Source organism: Pan paniscus, chromosome 21 (assembly GCF_029289425.2).
Source record: "Pan paniscus chromosome 21, NHGRI_mPanPan1-v2.0_pri, whole genome shotgun sequence".
Taxonomy (NCBI): Eukaryota; Metazoa; Chordata; class Mammalia; order Primates; family Hominidae; genus Pan; species Pan paniscus.
Window position 1 is genome coordinate 47,169,359 of NC_073270.2, and position 22,147 is coordinate 47,191,505.

Consider the following 22,147-nt stretch of genomic DNA (forward strand, 5'->3'; position numbering starts at 1 on the left):
CTTACGCAGAACAGCGATAACAGCTAATATTACGGAGAACTATGTGTTAAGCATTGCACAAAACCTTTTACGTGGCTCATCTCACTTAGTTATCAGCACTGTCTCATGAGATAGAAACCATTACTATGCTCATTTTACAGATGCAGAAAACAAGCCCTAGAAATGTTCAGTAACTTGCCCAAGGTCACACAGCTGGCAAGTGGCAGAGCTGGGATTCAAATACAGGTAATCTGATTTGAGAGCCAACACTTTCAACTAACAAGCTGTCTAAAAAAGGACAAGAGAGTCTTAGATGAAAATTTGTCTTGGAGAGTGAAAACATATTTATAACAGAAGTGGGGAACACTAGCTAATCTCCTTTGCCTGGGCCAGAATTGTCTCCTGTTATCTAATGTTAATGAAGAGTGAAAACCCAGGGCTGATCTACTGTACCATTTTGAAGTGGCAGTTAAATATACCATTTTATCTTATACTACTATTTAGGCAGTTAAAAAAACAACCTACTATGCCTTATATAATTTCCTGCCAGAGAGAACCTTTTAAATATCCCCACAGTATCTGTGAAGATCCTTTGAATGCTGAAATGTATAAGTGTAGTACTTCCAGCTGAGAAATGCTCTACAGTCTACACAACACAGGTGGCAGGCCCCAGAGCTACCATGTTCCTTCTTGCCATGTAGTGGTGGCTGACATGGGCATCATCATACCCCAAGTCCATGACAACAGGCTCCCAGCTTGGTGTGAGGCAGGCATACAGCAAATGCTAGCTTCCCTTCCAGTCCACCTAGTAGTTTCTGTTGGTACAGTTAGTAAACATGAATAGTTTTAGGCAAAACTTTCAAGTAAGGAAAGCTTTGAGCATTCATAGTGTTTTTCTGTTCCTGTCCTCTCTTAAAGGTACTTCCTCTCTCTAGAAATGACAGAATGAAGAAGACCTAGTTTGTTAGTAGCTCAAGTGAAAAAGATGTCAGACTTTTAGTTAATAATCCGTTTAATGTGAGTGTGTGTGAGGTGCTGTAGCAGTGACAGTCCTGGGCATGCAGAGGCCCTGCATCTGAACTATGTAGTCTAATGTGTGCTACCTCAATTTCTGCTTACATGATTAACTTGAAAGAAATGTTCATCTTCAAAGAGGTATGAATCATCTCACAGAGAAGGGCCCCAGAGTGCTGACAAGAATGTCAACAACAAAGCAAACTGATTGGTTACAATGTGCAATTTCTCCATCTTGAGGACACACGTGGTTTGGAGTCCCATGATCCACTGCTCTCTGGTCTCGGGCAAGTTGTTTTGATCTCTCTCAAGCTCATTTCTTCTCTTGCAAAACGGAGAATGGCATAAACTTCAGGTGGAAAGCAGATATACCTCAAATGCCATTAACACAATATTCAAGGATTTTATTATGGAAAGACTGCAGAATGTAGAAAAAGAAGAGGGCAGGGGAGATACCACTCTTGTGACCCCTGGCTGTATGGCTTTTTTGCAGCTGATTAAAACTGAGCTCCCTCATCTCTACAATGGGCATAAGAATAATGCCTAACAGATGGGGAAATATGCTTTGTAAGTGTGAAAGTATACACAAATACTAGTATTTGAGTTCACAGAACCCTCAAACTCCTAACTCACAAGAAGAGGGTGCTTGTTCAGTTCCTAATTAAACTTTTGGTACAATGGAATTTGGCCATTTTAGGCATTAAATTTTCCTGCAAGTTCTTGGCCATGACTTCATCCTTTTATGTACTGACCTCATGGTTTAGAGAGCACCTGAGATGTCACAGCCACCTGAGGTAGGAACTGTGGCACAGCACGGACATGCCTGCTTTTGACAGCATAACTACAATGATGAAAATTGTGCTGTTACTTATTGCTATTTCTGTTAAAAGATGTGTTACTCTCCCCACATACTGGCTGTGATAGAGAAAGATTTTGTTTACAATTCCAGGCTCCAGACCATTCCAACCCAAATATACTTTCAGACTAACTGCTTTAGAAGGTTTCTGTAGGTTCACTGAATCTGGCTGCACGTGACATCTGTAATGATTTGCCAATCAAAAGTGCTACTGGTATTAAAACAGAGGGTGGGGGAAGCTGTAACTTAGATCATTTCAAATCTCCCTTCAAATTCTAACATTCTATGACTCTCTGAACGCCACATTTTAAGAGGACAACAACCACAGTGTGCTCTGGAAGGCGCGGGAATAGCAAAGGGTCTGGATATGATATGATATGGAAAAATATAGAGGAACTAGAGGTATTTCACCTGAAAAGAAATTAAGGTCATGAGCTGGTCTCAGCAATTTAAAATTCTATCAGAGAGGGGAAAAACAACAGTTTTGTTCTTTGTAGTACCATAAAGAAAGCTAGATGGAACCCATGGAACCAGCTGGGAGGCAGATTTCTGGTGTGGTAAAAAGAAGTATCATCCAACAATAAAATAGACTTCTTTGGAAGGTGGCATGTTCCTCTTGTTTTCCCCATGAACTCCCCCCTGACAGCCCCGCTAAAGAGGGAACGCCACACTGAGACCACTCAGGCATGTGCCAGGGCTCCTTGCAATGCTAAGACTCTACCAATCTACTAAACGGTTGCCTTTCTATGCCTAGGTCTGTTGAATTCAGGGGAACTGCTCTAATGAACAGGCTCTTTTTATACAATGCTTTGGGCTTCTTTAACTCTGCCTGAGGACAGAGCTGGGAGAAAGAAACACCCAAACAGTGTCTTCAGTGCAGGAGGTAGGGAGCAAGAGTGAAGCAGGGTGGGCAGCAGGCCTGGCTCAGATGCCGGCCATCCCTCTATGTGTGTGTGGTTTTAGCATGCAGACTAGAAGTAAAGGTGAATCCGTTTATAATCTGTCCACCTCAGAATCTGGGGAAATCCACTCCCCATTTCAACTGCTTTTAATGATATTCTATACCCCAGGTTTTAAGGATATGAAGAGCAAATCATAAATGTGTTAATTTTGTAAATGAATACAAAAGTAATTCCAGAGTTTAACTCTAATATATAAGAGCGCTTAAGTTATTTTTATTGATTCTGCCATGGCCCTCCAGTGTCCTCCTAATTGATTAGCTAAGCATGTCCAGTTTAATGTCAGTGGCTTTCAGGGGCTGGCCTCTTCATATGAGCTACTGCTGGGAGGAAGGGGCATAAACCCACACCTGAATTACTCTCTATTGTCTGGACTACGAAAAGAATACTTGACTACAACAAAGAATACCAGAATATCTAGAGAATTACAAGTCTTAGCTCTGTCATCTAGTGGTTGTGAGAATTTGGTCAAGTCCTTTAACTTTCAGGGAGGGCCTAAAGTTTCCTCAGCCCTCAAATGAAGACAGGGTGAGGTGAGGATCAACTTAAATAAATGGAGTAACTGGTTTGAAAAGAGTCAAGTTCCATATGAGAATAAGGTATTATGTTCATTTCTCTGGTACTTGAGTTGTTTCTACAGGGAAAACGCATCCCAAATTCCAGACAAAAGCAATAATATAAACTAAGGACTGGAACAGCAGAACATGAATTTTTTTTTTTTTTTTTTTTTGAGATGAAGTCTAGCTCTGTCGCCCAGGCTGGAGTGTGGTGGCTCAATCTTGGCTCACTGCAACCTCTGCCTCAGCCTCCTGAGTAGCTGGGAGTACAGGCGCATGCCACCACACCTGGCTAATTTTTTATATTTTTAGTAGAGAGAGGGTTTCACCATGTTGACCAGGCTGGTCTCGAACTTCTGACCTCGTGATCCACCCGCCTCAGCCTCCCAAAGGCTGGGATTACAGGCATGAGCCACTGCGCCTGGCCCAGAACATGGATTTGAATTGTCAAGATGAGAACCTAACTTCCTTCATGTTACCGGGGTCTGAGGCTTCATGCTGATTTGCTTCAATCCACTGCTTCTCAAACCTTGAGGACACAGGGAAATGCATCTTTGAAAAATTATTATTATCTATTTTAAGAAAGTGATGAAGCCATTGTTACTGTTACAGGGGTCAGAGCTGATGGAGGCCAAAGTAAATAAATACCATACATTCTGCAAGCTAGAATCAACAGAAGAGAATGGAAAATAATGGATAATTTTTGGGTAGTGATCAGAAGAAGAGGGAGGACCCTCGCAGGAGTCACTTGGGGACAATGCTACAGTAACTTCCGGGATCCAGAATCCATAACATTCTCTCTATTACTCAATGCTAGAGAAAATTTGGTCATATGGTGCTGGGGCCCAGGTAGGGTTTCAGTCTGCTTATGCAAAATCTCAGAAACTCATTTTAAAAATGCAATACAGACTGCCGCTTCTGGGATGCATTTCCCTATTCTTTAAGTACAATTAAACCCTCTGGATAGTAAATATGAAACAAGCATAAGAAAACTCTGAAAGGTGAAAAAAAGAAAGGACAAACTAGAGACCTCAGGACCCAAGGAATGACATGATGAAAAAAGATGCTTTTTTTTTTTTTTTTTTTGCTTCATATATCCTAGATTTGGAGGTAAAGAAGTGGGCTACCCGGAAATGGCAGAGGCAGACAAAAAAGGCCCTCAAAAAAAACCTTCCGGGCGCGGTGGCTCACGCCTGTAATCCCAGCACTTTTGGAGGCCGAGGCGGGTGGATCACCTGAGGTCAGGAGTTCGAGACCAGCCTGGCCAACATGGTGAAACTCTGTCTCTACTAAAAATACAAAATATTAGCTGGGCATGGTGGCACATGCCTGTAGTCCCAGCTACTTGGGAGGCTGAGGCAGGAGAATCACTTGAAGCTGGGAGGTGGAGATTGCAGGGAGCCAAGATCATGCCATTGCACTCCAACCTGGGCAGCAAGAGTAAAACTCCGTCTCAAAAAAAAAAAAAAAAAAACAGAAGCGAGGCGGCTTCCTGCTCTCTCTAGTTAAGGACTAGGAAGAGGTAGGTTAGCAGGTTAGGGACACAGAAAATATTAAGACAATAACTGCTATACCCCAGCCCAACAATGCAGAAGAAACTGTCTCAACTCTACCCATGGCAACAAAGGCTGAGTGGGAGGGAGCTCAGACTTCTACTTTTTCCAGGTGGTAATAGGGTACCCCATTCCCTTGCTGGGCTGGTATCAGAAAAAGCTAAGCAGGAAGTCAGGACTTTCAACCCTGACAAGTAGTAATGAGGTTCCCCACCCCTACCCATGGTGGAGCTAAACTTCCATTCCCGCTCAAAGTAATGAGAAACATCCCCTTTAGGGGTTAATGGGAGCAGACTGGGAACATGAATTTTTGCTTCCACCTCACAGAAACAAGGTGCCCCCCCCACCTCTGTTCCCCTGCCAAGAAAGGTGCTGAAAGAGAACGCTTAAATAAGATCCAGAGTCTCACAATACAATGTCCAAAATGTCCAGGTTCCAATAAAAAATCACATACCAAGAACCAAGAAGACCTCAAACTGAATGAAAAAAAGACAAAAGTGGCCAATGCTGAGAGGAAAGATCTTAGAATGATCTGACATAAGAATTTAACAGTCATCAGTGAGCCATTCTGAACATGGCCCACTGTTCAGAATGAAACAGTGAAATGAAATGAAACAGAAAGTTTCAGCAAAGAAACAAAGATCCAAATAATATTTGGATTCAAAGGGAAATTTTAGGTTTGAAAAGTACAATAAACTGGAACAAAAACCAAAACCAAAAATGAAAACCCAAAACCCTCAGGAGAAGACTCAACAGCAGAATGGTGGAGGAAAATAATCAGTGACCTCAAAGACAGAAAAATGGAAAGTACCCAATGTGAATAACAGAAAAAAAAAAAAAAAAAAAAAAGGACAGAGCCTTAGAGACCCACAGGTCTACAACACAAGATCTAATTTTCATTTTATTGGTTTCCCAGAAGGCGAGGAGAAAGAGGACAGGGCAGAAGAAATACTTGAAGAAATCATGGCTGAGAATGCTTCACATTTAGCAAAAGACAGAAATCAGATTCAAGAAGATGAGTGAATTCCAAATAGGGTAAACTCACAGAAATCCGTAAGCACATAAAATCATAAACTTCTGAAAACTAAAGACAAAGAAAAAGTCTTGAAAGCATCAAGAGAGAAAAGACACATTACCAATAGGGGAAAAACTGCTCGAATGACAGATTTCTCATCAGAAACTATGGAGGCCAGAAGCAAGCGGCAGTACATTAAGAGTTGAAAGAAAAGAATTATCAACCCAGAATCCTCCATTTGGTGAAAATATCCTTTGGGAACAAAGGGGATATTAAGACATTCTCAGATGAAGAAAAACTAAGAGAACCGTCTGACAGTTCTCTAGACAACCTTAAAAGAAGAGCTAAAGAGATTTCTCTAAAAAGAAAGAAAACAATAAAAGAAGGAACCTTGGAACACCAGGAAGAAAAAGAACACAGTAAAAAAAATATGGGTAAATATAGCATATTTTCCTTCTCCTCTTGAGTTTTCTAAGTGATGTTTGACAGTTGAGGCAAAAATTTTAACATTACCTGATAAGAAATGGTTAAGACAACTATATTATAAGTGGAAGAGGGTAAAGGAACAAAAATGGAAGTAAGGTTTCCACACTTCACTTAAGCTGATAAAATGATAGCATTAGTAGACTGTGATACATTACATATAAATATATGAAACACCTAGAAGCATTAAAAAGCTACAAAAATAAAGATAAATCAGAATAAAATCATACAAAATACTCATGTAAACCAGAGGAAGGCAGGAAAAATAAAAAATCAGGGAAAACAAAGAGAAGACAATAAAATGACAGGCTTAAGCTTTAATGTATCAATAATTACATTAAGTGTAAATGGTCTGAATAATATCAACTAGAAGACAGAGACCGTCACAGCGTATTAAAGATTATGATCTACCTGTATGCTATCTATAGGAAACTCACTTCAAATACAATAAAGGCAGGTTAAAAGTAAAAGAATAAAAAAGTTATATTTATGCAAACATTAATCAAGGGAAAGTAGCCATATTAATTTATCAGATAAAGTACCCTTCAGAGCAAAGAAAATTACCAGAGTCAAGAGAAAGACATTATATAATGATAACAGGGTCAATCTGCCAAGAACATGTAATTCTCTCTATACATTTGTTTGAGACAGAATCTCGCTCTGCTGCCCAGGCTGGAGTGCAGTGGCGTGATCATGGCTCGCTGCAACCTCTGCCTCCCGGGTTCAAGTGGTTCTCATGCCTCAGCCTCCTGAGTAGCTGGGATTACAGGCATGCACCACCACGCCTGGCTAATTTTGTATTTTTCGTAGAGATGGGGTTTCACCATGTTGGTCAGGCTGGTCTCAAACCCCTGGCCTCCAGCGATCTGCCTTCTTTGGCCTCCCAAAGTGCTGGGACTACAGGCATGAGTCACCGCGCCTGGCAAGAACATATAATTCTAAATGTGTATGCACCAACCAGAGCTGCAAAATATATGAAGCAAAAACTGATAGAGCTGAAAGGAGAAATAAATAAATCCACAATTATAGTTGGAGGCTTCAATATTCTTCTCTCAACAACTGATGAAACGACTAGACAGATAATCAGCAAGGATACAGAAAAACTCAACAACATCATTGGCCAACAGGACCTAGTCAACATTTATGAAATACTGCATCCAATAAAACCAAAAGCATGTTCTTTCCAAGTGCCCATGGAACATATACCAAGATATACCATACACTGGGCCATAAAACAAACTTAACAAATTTAAAACAACTGAAATCATATAGAATGTGTTCTCTGATTATAACAGAATCAAACTAGAGATCAATAACAGCAAGGTAATGGGGAAATCTCCAAACACTTGGACACTAAATAATAAACACCTAAATAATTCATGGAAAGTCTCAAGGGAAATTTAAAAAAAATACATTAAACTGAATGAAAGTGAAAATACAACACAAAATTAATGAAACATAACTAAAGCAATGCCGAGGGAAATTTACAGCACTAAATGCATATATTAGACAAACAGAAAAGTTTCAAATCAATAACATAGAAACTCCCACCTCAAAAACCTAGAAAAGGGCTGGGCACAATGGCTCATGCCTGTAATTCCAGCTCTTTGGGAGGCCGGGGAGGGAGGATTGCTTGAACCCAGGAGTTCAATACTAGCCTGGGCAACAGCAAGACCCTGTCTCTACAAAAAACAGAAAAATAGAAAAAATTAGCTAGGTGTGGTGGTATGCACCTGTGGTCCCTACTACTTGGGAGGCTGAGCTGGGAGCATCACTTGAGCCTGGGAGGTTGAGGCTTTAGTGAGCTATGATTGCATCACCACACTCCAGTCTAGGTGAAAGAGTGAGACCCTGAGTCAAAAAAAAAAAAAAAAAAAAAAAAAAAAAAAAAAAAAAAAAGTAAATGCAGAGGTATATACAGTAAGATTCAGTACTGTAAAAACTCAATGAAGATGTCAATTCTCCCCAAAGAGATATAAAGGTTTAAAGCAATGCCTATCAAAATCCCAGCAACAGTTTCTGTGGATAAGATTATTCTAACAATTATATGGAAAGGCAAAGGAACAAGAAAAGCAAAAACAATTTTGAAAAAGAAGAAAAAAGTGGGAGGTATCTATCTATCAAATTTTAAAACTTACGGTATTGCTACGGCACTCAGGATTATGTGCTACTGGCAGAGGAAAAGACAAATAGATATATGGAAAAGAGCAGAGAACTCAGAAATAGAACCCACAAATATGCCAAACTGATTTTTAATTTTTTTAAATTTTTAAATTTTTTGTAGAGACAAGGTCTCACCATGTTGCCCAGGCTAGTCTTGAACTCCTGGGCTCAAGGGATCCTCCCTAAAAAGAGACACAGGGTGGGAGAAAATACTTGCAAACTACGTATCTGACAAAAGACTAGTATCTAGAATATATACAGAACTCTAGAAAATCAACACTAAAACAATGAAATTAGAATATAGGCAAGAGACATCAACATTTCACTGAAAAGGATATACAGATGGCAATTAAACACATAAAAGATCTTCAACATCATTTAGCCATCAGGGAAATGCAAATTAAAATCACAACAAGGTATTGCTACACACCTACCAGAATGGCTCAAGAAAATAATAGTGACCACACCAAATGTTGGTGTGGATGGAGAATACAGAGAAAGCAGATCTCTCATGCATTGCTAATGGGAATGTAAAATGGTACAGCCACTCTGGAAAACAATTTGGCAATTTCTTAAAAAACACAACATGTAACTATCATATGACCCAGCAATTACACTCCTGGGCATTTATTCCAGAGAAATGAAAATGTATGTTCACACAAAAATCTATATGCAAATATTTACAGAGGACTTAATAGTCAAAAACTGGAAACAACCCATATGCCCTTCAGTGGATGAATGGTTGAACAAACTCTGGTTCTTCCATACCACTGAATACTACTCAGCAGTGAAAAGGAATGAACTGTTGATACAGACAACCACCTAGATGAATCCCAGGGAATTTTTCTGCATGAAAAAGCCAATCCCCAAAGTTTACATACTGTATGATTCCATTTACAGAACATTCTTAAAATGACAAAATCATAAAAAATAGAGAACAGATGAGTGGTTGCCAGGAATTTAAAGAGGGGTGAAGGCAGAAGGAAGAGGATGTGGTTATAAGACAGCAACAGGATGAATCTTTGTGGTCATGAGAATGTCCTGTATCTTGACTCTATCCATATCAGTATCCTGGTTGTGATATTGTACTACAATACTGCAAGACGCCACTACGAGGGGAAACTGGATAAAAGGTATATGCGATTTCTGTATTATATTTTGTGACTGCTTCTGAAATATACAGTTATCTCAAAATAAAAAGTTTAATTAGAATAAAAATGCAATTGCAGTCTGTATATTTTAAGTTTTTATAATAAAATGTTGGGGAAAATGCAATGTAACTGTAGTAATGCAATCAAGTTCCCCCAGATCACTACCAAGATAGGGATTTCTTTCTTAATATGAAAGACGGTGTAAATGACCAATACTGCACATTTGACTCACCGTTTGTTTCTGGAGGCCATCTACTTTGTCCTCAGCATTGTCTTCTTTATCTGTGTTGCCTCTAAATAAAAGTAAAAAAAGGCATCACATACTACCTAGGTCCCCCTTATCCACAGTTTCAGTTACCCTGGTCAACCACAGTCCAAAAATACTAAGATATTTTGGGGGAGAGACAGGGCGAGAGAGAGAGATCACATTCACATAACTTTTATTACGGTATATTGTTATAATTGTTCTATTATTATTGTTGTTAATCCCTTACTGTCCCTAATTTATAAATTAAACTTTATCATAGGTATGTTTATATAGGAGAAAATACAGTTTATACAGGGTTTGGTACTATCTGAAATTTCAGGTATCCTCCATGAATAAAGTGGAACTTCCGAGTCAGCCATCTGTACCCATGGAGGATTGGTTCTCAGATCCTCAGGGATACCAATATCGGCAGATGATCAAGTCCCTTGGTTGGCCCTCTGGATCTGAGAGTTCTGCATCCACAGACAAGGAGGGCTGACAATAGATCCCTTCTTCTGAAGGCATTCTAAGCCTTAGTTTTTCCCTCCCTTGTGGGAGAATTCAAGAGACACTGAGAATGAGAGAAACTATCACCAAACAGTTATCACTTCTACAGGCAAGGACCTTTATTCAACTGAGACTGCAGCATGAGGCTCCAGCCTCACGTCTACTCAGGCAAGTTCAAAAAAAGGTAATTCCTGCCCATCAAGAGTCATCTGAACATGTGACTCTGATAAAAGAACACACTCTAGAAACTGAAGGCTGTGCACATCAAATGAGGCCTAATGTTGCAACTCCCTGGTCACAGTAGGATGAATCTTCCCACAGAATCACATTTGGCAAAAGTCACTCCTTGGCTTGGAAGGGAGCTCTGCTGCCACTGGTTAACAAGGACATTTTCCCCTTGTTACCATCAGACCCTTGATGCTAGCTCAGCTGCCTAATGTCTTCTCTTTTGTGAGCTTAACTACTGCTGATGCCTACCTGTTTTTCATGATTCTTTTAAAAACTGACTTTGAGGGTGGGTGCAGTGGCTCACACCTGTAATCCCAGCCCTTAGGGAGGCTGAGGTGGGCGGATCACCTGAGGTCAGGAGTTCGAGACCAGCCTGGCCAACATGGTGAAACCCCGTCTCTACTAAAAATACAAAAATTAGCCAGGCGTGGTGGTGGGTGCCTGTAATCCCAGCTACTTGGGAGGCTGAGGCAGGAGAATTGCTTGAAACTGGGAGGTGGAGGCTGCAATGAGCCGAGATCATTCCACTGCACTCCAGCCCGGGTGAAAGAGTGAGACTCCATCACAAACAAACAAAAAACCCCCAAAAAACTGCCTTTGAAATATTTGCGTCCCAAATATTCTCGTCCTTGATGCTCAAGTCCTAGAGGCAAGATAAGCTCCTGGCTTTACCGCTTAATCGTAGAAAGAAAAGCCACCCCACAAAAAATAGCCTTTATGCCACATTCAGGCACCCATCCAGAGAGTGTTTTCCCTGAATCAGTGAATGAACATGAGAATCACCAGTCATATGGGCCTTTGTTAGCATCTCCCAGAATGCATCTCTGTTATCTGTCCTCAAGAAACATGCTGGGGCAGCTGAAGTGTTCATCAGGGGTTAAGGACAGATGGAAAATGCACTGCACACTTTTCTTGGCCTGAGCAAATAGTTAGGGGCTCCTGGCAGTGCCACACTCTCAGGTCTGGCCACAGTCCTGGGCAATGCAAAGCAGTATCTGCTACTTTTGGGGAGAAACTAAGAGATAAATGCTATGTTTTGGCCGGGTGTGGTGGCTCACGCCTGTAATCCCAGTACTTTGGGAGGCTGAGGTGGGTGGATCACAAGGTCAGGAGTTCAAAACCAGCCTGGCCAACATGGTGAAACCCCATCTCTACTAAAAACACAAAAATCAGCTGGGCATGGTGGCACGTGCCTGTAGTTCCAGCTACTCAGGAGGCTGAGGCAGAAGAATTGCTTGAACCTGGGAGGCGGAGGTTGCAGTGAGCCAAGATTGCGCCACTGCACTCCTGCCTGGGTGACAAAGCAAGACTCTATCTCGGGAAAAAAAAAAAGCTATGTTTTCAAAAACATATATATAATTTGAAGAACTACAATTTTTAGCTGTTTAGTTTTCCTATGTATTTATGTCAAGAGTAAATAAAAATCAGTCAAAGGAGAGGCCTTCCATCTACTTTTTTGCACACAGTCCATGGACAAGCTGAAATGTCATGGCCGTCAAGGAGCGGCCCCTAAATCCATCTTGCTCATGGACTATGCAATCCTTAGACAATACTGGATCTGAGGAACTGTAGTTCAAAGTCAGGAAGGCTGTACTTGTTTCTGTTCTTAGCTATTCTGCCAGGCATGGGAGGTCTGAATTCTCCCACAGGAATCCTCTGACCAGACAAGGGATGGACATGGTTAGAAAGCTGGGCAGGCTTTTAGAAAGGTGGGCAGCCTGGGAAACTCATGAGGAACAGGAACCGGTATTTGGTTCAAAGTGCTTGGAAGTCAAAGAGCAGGTCTGAGGTAGAGTAGGGTGTAACCAAAGTAGCAATTATGGAAAACAGCGGCAGTGTGGCAAGGTGTAGGGAGATGCCAGACGCTGAGGAAGAGATACAAAGAGTGCTGGGTTTATGAGGAAGGGGTCACAGATCAGTGGCATGGCATGTCACATCAGGGCTGGCCTACGTGGCTTCTCACCTTTCAGGAATGTCTGAGGTCCCATCCGTAACACCCTGTTCTGCAGAAAGGGACTTCTCATCGGGCATCCCAACTTTCTCCAGGAAGCAAAGTGCTGGGTCTGCTCGCATGGCATTGTACCTTTCATAACCTGATCAAGAGTGGTGAGAAATGCCAGAAGTCATGTTAGAACTCACAATATTTGCTTTGGGCACTAGTCTTTTTGTTTTCCTTATTTAGTAAAGAACAAAACAAACACAAAAAAATAATTATTTAAGATTAATGAGATCCTATAAGACTATCAGGGAAAAATCCTGGTGCTAAAGCGGACACCTTTGAGTAGTGTTTGACCAACAAACAATGGCTTACGGAAATACTCGGTGTCCGTGAAAAGACAATTGTATAGATACACAATTCTGTTTGCTGCTTCCCGTCAGCTGGTTTTGCAACTTCTTCCCCCATCCTCAACTCTGGATACCTTGTTATATCCTTTATGGGCCTTGTTTTCTTACAGCTCATTTTTATCCCATGTGTTAGAAAGGGAAGGTGAACATGATGGATGGCAGGACTGAAATATAAAGAGAACTACGATGATTGTTTATTGCATTCAGACAGACCTGTGGCCTCTGTATCACAAACTCAGTACAAATCTTAATCCACACTGGCCAGGGCTTTGGAATTACTCCTCATCACACCCCAAAGTTAACAACAGACAGTGTTTTGACCCAGAAGAGGGGCCTCAAAAAGGAAGCAAAACAATTTTAAAAACCCTGATTTTGTTTGATAAAGTCCATGTGTGAGGATTCATTTTATTGAACCTAATGTACTCTTAGAATGAGACAGCATTTGGCCACATAAAAGGCAGAGTCCCCATCAGAGGAGATGGAAGAGCTGAGTGTAAATGAGAACCAGCCTGGCTCTTAGGAACAAACCTGATTTAACTGTGTTTGGTATTTCATTTCTATTTTGGTTTTTGTTCTCGTATCACTGTTGATGCAGTTGTATCCTTCAAGCTGTAGGTAGCACCTGGTTCTTTTCCCTGAGGAGCTGTGGGTAGCTGATCTTTTAATCCACAGTGGCTCTCCTGCCATCTCCATGACAGGTGCTGCCCACATGAGGTACCTGGCACGAGAAGCTCTGCAGTGCCTTATGTTCTTTACTCACTTTTTCCTTATGGCAATGACTTGATTGCTCTAAGTCTCTCATGAGGTCGTGAGCTTCCTAGGAGCAGAACCTGTATCTGTTTTTGCTCATCATTATATAGTCAGTATCTAGCAAAGGGCCTGACACTGTACAGACTCAACAAACAACTGACCAGATGAGTCGGTTTTGCCTAGATTCTTTTCTCTTCCAATCACTGTTGTAGGAAGAAGAACCACTCTCACCCTTTCCCCACGTTCCTGCCCCACCTCACATCAAACAGAAAATTCCCCAATACTCCTGCTTTTAAGGAGGTTCCAGTCAGTTTCTCCACCTGCTTCTCATGAAGAGAGGGGTAATTTAAATGACAGGTGAGATGGTGAAATCCTTCCCTTACTGTCCCCTTACTACTGAGGGAGGCCAACTGTCCAGGAGTATACCACCTTCACACTCTGTGCTCAGGCATGGAGCAAGCTGCGACCCTCCCTGACCTGGGCAAGCTTCTATTCTGTAGACTTTCTCTTGTCATGTGTGGATCTGAAGCCTAGAGACAGATTCAGTATTTTTATTTCTCAATTAGCTGTGAAGCTGGAGGTGAGGATGAATGACTCTTTCAGTCCCCTAGAAAACCCTAACAACTGTCCTGAAGAGAAGCCAGTAGGAGCTGCAACAGCAATACAAAGACAAAGAGCAACGTGACAGACCCATGAGGGGGTGTCGGCTGCCTGCCTCTTTTCACTTTTAGTCTATAAGCTGCTCTCTAAGAATATCAACAGAAATACTAAAGTCTGTATGTCAAGGAAAATTTCACGCATCCAGGCTACCTTGGAGGGGCAGCAGTCGCTCAACTCAACTGAGCTGTCAAGAGCATAATTTAGAATAGGTTTGCCACAGAAATCTTTCTGCTGCAGGCTAAAGCTCCAACCAAAAACTAAGCCAATGCTAATGGGGTCAGCTTGGAGATCGATCTATGGCTATATTCAACTCATTTAACAGGGTTACAGCAGGCTATGTCTGGAGTGGACTAAAAGATCCACAAGCCCAGGCATGGTGGCTCACGCCTGTAATACCAGCACTTTAGGAGGCTGAGACAAGAGGATTGTTTTGAGTCCAGGAGTTCGAGACCAGCCTGGTCTGGGCAACACATGAGATCCCCTCTCTACAAAAAATTAAAAAAAAAAAAAAATTAGCCAGGCATGGTGGTGTGCACCTGTAGCCCCAGCTACTTGGGAGGCTGAGGTGGACAGATCACCTGAACCTGGGAGTTCAAGGCTACAGTGAGCTGTGATCACACCACTGTACTCCAGCCTGAGTGACAGAGTGAGACCCTGTCTCTTAAAAAAAATTCACAAAACCTCAGTCAACGAACAGTCATGTGTTTCTTAACAAAGAAAATGGTTGCAGCTCTACAGCTCATACTTAACCAAGGCATGCAGGTGAAGTGGAGCGGGCTTCCTGACACAATATCCCTGAAAAGTGAACACTAGACAGACTGGCTTTCTGAAAATGGCTAAGTATCACATCTCCAGAGCTGCTGAGTATCTGAGAAGCTGTCACCTGGTAAGACATGTTGTGTGGGCTTGGTTATACTGTGATAAGGGCGAAGGTTAGAAAGGGGTGGTCAGATGTGTTACCTAGATGAGGACATGTCTAAGCCTAAGCTCATGGAATAGGCAGCACCCAGGCAGGGGCAGGATCTGATATGGACTCTGGCGGGTGCCAAAGAGGATGGGCCCATGAGGCATCTGTCCAACCTCATCTAAGTTGACTCCAATGTAACCATCCAACTAAACTGATCTGGCCCTATGCAGAGTCTGCATTTATGGCTTAGGATCAGTCTCCTAGCACTGAGAACAGAAGCTTTTTCTTCTCTTGTCTTTATAGCATTATCTGCTAAACTCATCCTGTACAATGAGACACTTCAGACACTGCACAAATCACCTTCAAGGCCTCTGCCCCTCAGCTGTAACTGTAAATTCCAAGTTCACCTCAACTGACAATCTGTGAGAATCTGAATGGAATTGAGTGATGAAGTGTCATCTTAACATCTCACAGGTGTGATCAGCAAACACAAATTAATTTATACTCCCCAAAACTGCTTCAACGAGCAGAAGAGTTTGGGAGCGACCTTATGTATCATCTGGGCTGACTCTATCTCCAATACGAGACTAAGAGATCAACTGATTAATCCCAATACCCTGAACAGTGATTAGGGATTAGGAAACTAGAAGGTAGGGCACCAATAATAACCTGTCTTTTCCAGGTGAGAAGGCATCTTGGACCTCCTTAGATTCCTGTCCATTTTTACACATTCTAAGGCTATGTCCTTCACGTGAGAATTATTAATTATATCTTCCTGGTGAGTTGTATCTATCATCATTGTGTAATGACCCCCTTTCTTCCAAATTATGCTTTTTGCCTCACAGACTGTGTGTGATATTGATTTGCCTTACCGGGTTGTTAGTATTTTCTGGGCATGTCTTGTTTCACCTCTTGGGTGTCAACCTCACTCTGTCCTCTAAGTCTCATCTTCTCTTTCATGTCTTCATCTTCTTTATCACTCAGGGATCTGTTTCTTTAGCTCTGCTTTCTTGGACCAGAGAGCTTTTTCTTGCTTCCCTTTCCTGGAGGGGCAGCCCTTTCAAAGTCATGTTTTCCATTTCTGTGGGTATTAAAAACCCAGTCCTTCTGGTTCACTGTCATATTGGCCCCTAAGCTTTCAGTTCTGGCTTTAAATGACTTCTGCATTTGGGGACTTCCCTTATTTCTTCCAAGTCCTGATCTACCTTGGTTTTCTGTATGTCTATGGTGGGTGTGTTGGGGTGGGGGAGGAAGTAGCAGCAGCATGTAAATTCTACCTGCCATACTTCTGGGACTTCAGATGTGTTCTCTTTTCTCAGCATGTTGTTGCCATGCAGGGACTTGGCAATGTGCCCTAAAACCACCACTGAAATGAGACTCAGGGTCACTAGGCCTTCCCCCACAAACCAAATTCAGATGCTCTGGAATCTGGCTGCCTGTAGCAGCCTTTTGTCTTCTGGGGTCCTTCCAAAACTAGGTTAAACCAAGTCTGGGTTGCACTGCGGTACCTTGTGACTAACAGGGAGATCACGCACTTCCTTCTACTTTGGAGCTGAGTTCTATCCCTGCACTGTCCAACAGAGGAGCCACTAGCTACATGGGGCTATTTAAATTTAAATTAATTAAAAGTACATAAAAATACACTTGCTCAGTTACATTAGTCACATTTTAAGTGCTCAATAGCCACACAGGGCTAGTGGCTTCCACAGCAGACAGTGCAGAATTAGGGCATGTCTATGATTGCATGTAGTTCTACCGGACAGCACCGCTTTAGCCTAACCCCGGCGGTTTGACAAAGGGTTCTCAGCAGCACTGCACCACCTGAAGCCTGCATTCTCAATACCAGTATCCAAGTTTTGAGTGGATTCCAAATTAAAATATGTATAGGCATGGTTGTTACTTAAATATAGCTGGTTGGCCTGTAAAAGTTGAAGAATTCCCTTTAAAGAATACGTATTAGAAAGTTAACAACCTTCCAAAGGCAGAGTAATATGGGAGAGTGGAATAGCACCCAGCACCTGTTATGTACCAACCACTGTTCTAGGTGGTCTACATTTAATGTAATATTTAATCTTTAAACAACCCCTAGGTAGGCTGTTTTGATACTATACCTCCTCCATTGTATAAGTGAGAAAATAAGAGAAGCTTATGACTTGCCCAATGTCACACATTTAGTAAGTAGTGGAGTTGATAGCTAAAGCCAGGTATACCTAACTCTTTTCACTTTAAACCTTGCTCCTCATTGTAAAATTTCTGTTGATTCACCTGGCAGGGAAAGTGTGTATCAGGCATACTATGGGTGACTATCACTTGACACTTTCATCATTCATTTTAATGGCTGGCAGTTGGCTGAAAGCAAGGGCAGTTGTTTCAAACACTGCCAGAGGTGAAGAAAGGGAGCACTTACTTCAGTTTTTCCAAGTGTTTAAAAAACCTCTCAGTCCCCTTTAGTGGCTCAATTACCACATTTTTAAAAAGACAGTCTATGCTATCTTCTATGCTTAGTTTTTAAAATGCCAGTGGGGTAAAAGATACACACTAGGAAGATGTAGATTATCTAGAATGACCTTATAATTCTGCATATATATGAAATGCTGAAACTTAGCATTTCCCGCCATTTATTTACTCCTTCATTCAAGGTGTCTACTATGTGCCATGCACTGGGACTATTAGAGGCAGTCCCATATCCGACAGCATGGACAGGCGAGGGAGGAAGATACACACCAAACAGGTTCTTTGTGGCCTGAATGCTCCTCAATAATATAAAATTCGCAGTATTATTGTGAGCCATACATTCATCTGGTGGAAATTCCAAGAGGGCAGCTGTGAAGCTCTACTTTTTAAGATGAATGTGTAACAGAATGATGGAGTTTTGCAGGAACATGCCGAGCTTAGTCGGAGGGGCTGAACTCATCCTTCCTGGGGGAAACTGATACAGAAGGCAACACCTTCAGAGAAATACACACCATGCTTGAACACGCCAATGAGAAGTGACTTATCGGCTTCAGCATCCCACCAGTCCACTGGGATCTCCATGTAGTCGATGTCAGGCAGAGGTACATCCAGCTCCCTAGGGAAGGAAGGGTGTAGACTCAAAACAACACAAAAGCTACTGGTCCAACCCTGGTATTAGGCCACAGTCCTACTGGCATGCTGAGATGCTAAAGTAACAATAAACAAAAGGGTTAGGAAGGCTGTGGGTCATTGTTTCTCAACCAGGGCTTTGCATGAGAATCACTTAGGGAGTGATTTAAGCATAAGTACTTGATTTCCAGGCTCTACCTTTGACAGACTGACACAGTCTTGAAGCACCTCTTGGAGAACCCAATGTCAGTTGGTCCAGGGTGGCATCTTGGGATCCATATGTATAGAGTTCTAATGTGCACCTTATGTGAACCACAGCAAAGGCCATTGATATATTGGACATCTGAAGGTAGAGCTTCCCCAACAGTTGAATTCATACATGATTGTATGTTTAAAATAGTGCCCAAATCATCGTGGCTCAGTATGTTGCCTCAACAAGTAGAGATCTTACGCACCATTTAAGACCAAGAGTCCACAGTGGAACAAGTCAGTATATCAGGAGGGCCTTTCAGAGGGTAAGTCCCATAACAGGTGGCACCTCCTGGCAGTGGTCTATTTGATCAAAATTGATCAAAAACTGCATTGTTCCTGGCCAAAGGGATGCACATAACTCACCCTAGGGCACAGACATGCAGGTGTTAGCCCCTCTCTGAGTTTCTGTACGTGTTTGGAGAGCTCACATAAACCCTAAGTTCACTGTCTTCATTCATCTGAGTACAGTCCTCGCTCTTTAAGGCTTTGAGGTTTAGGGAATAGCATGCATCTGGATGGCTTCTCCCTCCCCCTCCAGCTGCCTCTGAAGTTTCTTCTTCCGTCAGACTCTTACTGTGACACAGGACCGAATGCTCCCTACTAGTCCCAGCTCCCTCTGTGGGGATAGTGTTTCCTGACCCCCACCTTTCCAGGGATCCATGGCTCTGCCTGCCCAGTGCCATGGCTGAATGACTTTTATGGGATGAACTGCTGTTCATGCCTCATGGCAACTTCTCCACAAGAAGGTATTCAACCTGAAGAGCAGCAGTAAGAGATAGAGGAACGCAGGGGAAGGAAGAGGGTGGGCAGCAGACTTACTCTCTCTGTGTTCTACCTAGCTACCACCTATGACTTCCTACACATGACAGCGGTAAGTTCAGAGTACTTCTGCCGGGTAACACTTGATGGATATTATCAGGTGGAATTCTGCTGCATTTATACGACTCAAATTGAACCTGTCTACCAAACACACAACCTCCCCATCCCTGCTGGATATTACAATAGTGACTCTGAAAGGCATAGAAAGTGGTAACAGTTGCTGAGGAGCCTGGCTCTGATTACAAGTTGCCCCATGGGTCGGGTTGTCTATGTCCCTCCCTCTCTTACTTTAGTGCTCCTATGACCTCTACAGACACTAGCATTGCTCAATGGAAAGCAAGAGAAAGAAGAAACCACGGCCCCAGGTAATCTCAACACAAAGTCCAAATATCAGCACTCTTGGTATTCTCTAGGAATGACAGGTGTGCACAGGGCTAGCAAACTGCACCTGGTGATCCCATTTATAAACTGGGGCTTTCTGACAGCTTTATTAAGTGGAAGCTGAGAACCTGGTAGCCTCAATCTTGGAAATCTTGGGATACTCCCACAGGATTCTATAGCTTTCCAAACACTAATTTGCAAAACTAACATGCAACAAAATGAATAGGCCGCACATATTATTAATATGATTAGCAAATAAAGGAAATATGTATATGAGTACTAAGGCAAAGAACAGGATGGTGGGTAAAACTTCCAGTCTATACATGTCAGATCAGTAACCGACACTCGTTCTACAGTAAATGACTGTTTTAAAAGAAAATTTATAACACTTTTGAGGGAAATAAAATGAACTAACTCACCAAAAGCTAGGTTTCTAAGAAATGGTTTTCTCCTTTATTTTATTTGTAGATGACCTGATGAATTGTCCTTATTCTACTTGCCTGTTCTCCCATCTGGGACACTGGTCCTGGGCAGGGGGTAGGAGGAACATGGGCCTCTTTAAGCACAGGCAAGTTTGGCCAGCTCCACGAATAGGCATTTTATGTCAATTCTTTAACGTTGATATGTTAAGTTTCATTTGCTTTACCTGGCAGGAGATCCTTCAAATGCTTTCTCAGCTGCTTCTCCCAGTATTTCAGCTTTTAGGTAGTACAGCATCCGGACTCGCAAAAGTACTCTATGAAAGGTGAACACATTAATGCAAACAAATTAGAACCCGTAACTGTCTGTGAACCACATCCCCAAGTTAACACTGGGAAATTCTGGGCATTCCCATGTAGTTAATATTATGAAGTAATAGAAGAGAAGGCACTAGAAAAACAAAACATTATGGCAGACATTATTATGATCATTCCTATTTTACAAAAAAAAATGACCACATCAGTTATCTGTTAGATCATCCTGTGAGCCACAGGAGGCAGCAGGAACAGACAGCTCTTCTCATCTTTAAGAGTACTCACCCCTTCCATGTGGCCACAGTGACCTCTTAGGCAGAGGTGGCTTCCGAGAGGCCAGCTACTGAAGAGTGAGCAGGGTGAACAGTGATGTTTTCAAACAGTTTCACTTGTACACAGTTAAATGAATAAATGAATAAAGGCAAGCGTCTATTTTTCATGGCAATATGTCTTCTCTTCTGAGGTGCTCAATTCATTTTTATTCTGTATGGACCACACTCAGGCTCCAAGGGAATGCATCAAACATGTCTCAGACAAAGCAATTAAGCAAGTATTTGCTGGGCAACTACTATATGCTCTGCATCATGCCAGGTGCTATAGGTATATAACAAAAGTAATGCCTTTCGCCATCGGATGACCCTTGCCCACAAGCCGTTATCGTGCTCTTGGGCATCCCGGCCTGCAGAGTCATGAGCCAATACCCAGTCTGTGGTATTCTGTTATAGCAGCAGAAAATGGACTATGACAAAGGGGTAAGGCCTCTGAGAAAGCATCATTTCTATCTATTAGATCTGGGTAGAAAGTGCCACTGTGGGCTCAAGTTGTAGGTGGAAACACACAAAGTTAGAACTTATAGATTGGAAAGAACCCTTATTATCTCTGGTATAACATTTCTCATCTCAGCTGTCAATCAACTCAAATAATTCTGAGAGTATTTTTTTTTTTGTTCTGAGATGGAGTTTTGCTCTTGTCGCCCAGGCTGGAGTGCAATGGCGCGATCTTGGCTCACTGCAACCTCCCCCTCCTGGGTTCAAGCGGTTCTCCTGCCTCAGCCTCCCGAGTAGCTGGGATTACAGGTGCCCACCACCACATTCGGCTAATTTTTTATATTTTTAGTAGAGATGGGGTTTCACCATGTTGGCCAGGCTGGTCTTGAACTCCTGACCTCAGGTGATTCACCCGCCCCGGCCTCCCAAAGTGCTGGGATTATAGGCGTGAGCCACTGCACCCAACCTGTTTATTTATTTATTTTTAAAGCCCAGAGAATAAGAACTCTTAAAAATTTACAACCACTGCCGATCCTTAATTTGTAGATGGTCGTAGCTGTCAGCTTTAGTAAAAACTGGAACAGAATGTCAGAGTCCTGCCTGCTGAGACTTAGCTCAATTAGAGTAGGGCTTTCCTGAAAATGTCTGTCTCCCTAAGACAGGGAGAGCTGTTTCCATTTCTATAAAGAGAAACAAATGTGTTGATGTCTGACAATATCTGCAGCATGAGAGAAC

General features: G+C 42.2%; 1 protein-coding gene across 4 annotated transcripts in view; it reads right to left on the minus strand.

The window, feature by feature from the left end:
• CHD6 (chromodomain helicase DNA binding protein 6) overlaps positions 1–22,147 on the minus strand; it is a 210,144-nt gene that overhangs the window by 25,148 nt on the left and 162,849 nt on the right. For all 4 annotated transcript variants that reach the window (XM_034947296.3, XM_034947297.3, XM_055104987.2 and 1 more), the window contains 4 exons: positions 20,558–20,647; positions 18,342–18,445; positions 12,676–12,805; positions 9,963–10,023 (listed from right to left, as the gene is read on the minus strand). In XM_034947296.3, the coding sequence (XP_034803187.1) occupies positions 9,963–10,023; positions 12,676–12,805; positions 18,342–18,445; positions 20,558–20,647 (385 nt within the window). The remainder of the gene's footprint in view (positions 1–9,962; positions 10,024–12,675; positions 12,806–18,341; positions 18,446–20,557; positions 20,648–22,147) is intronic.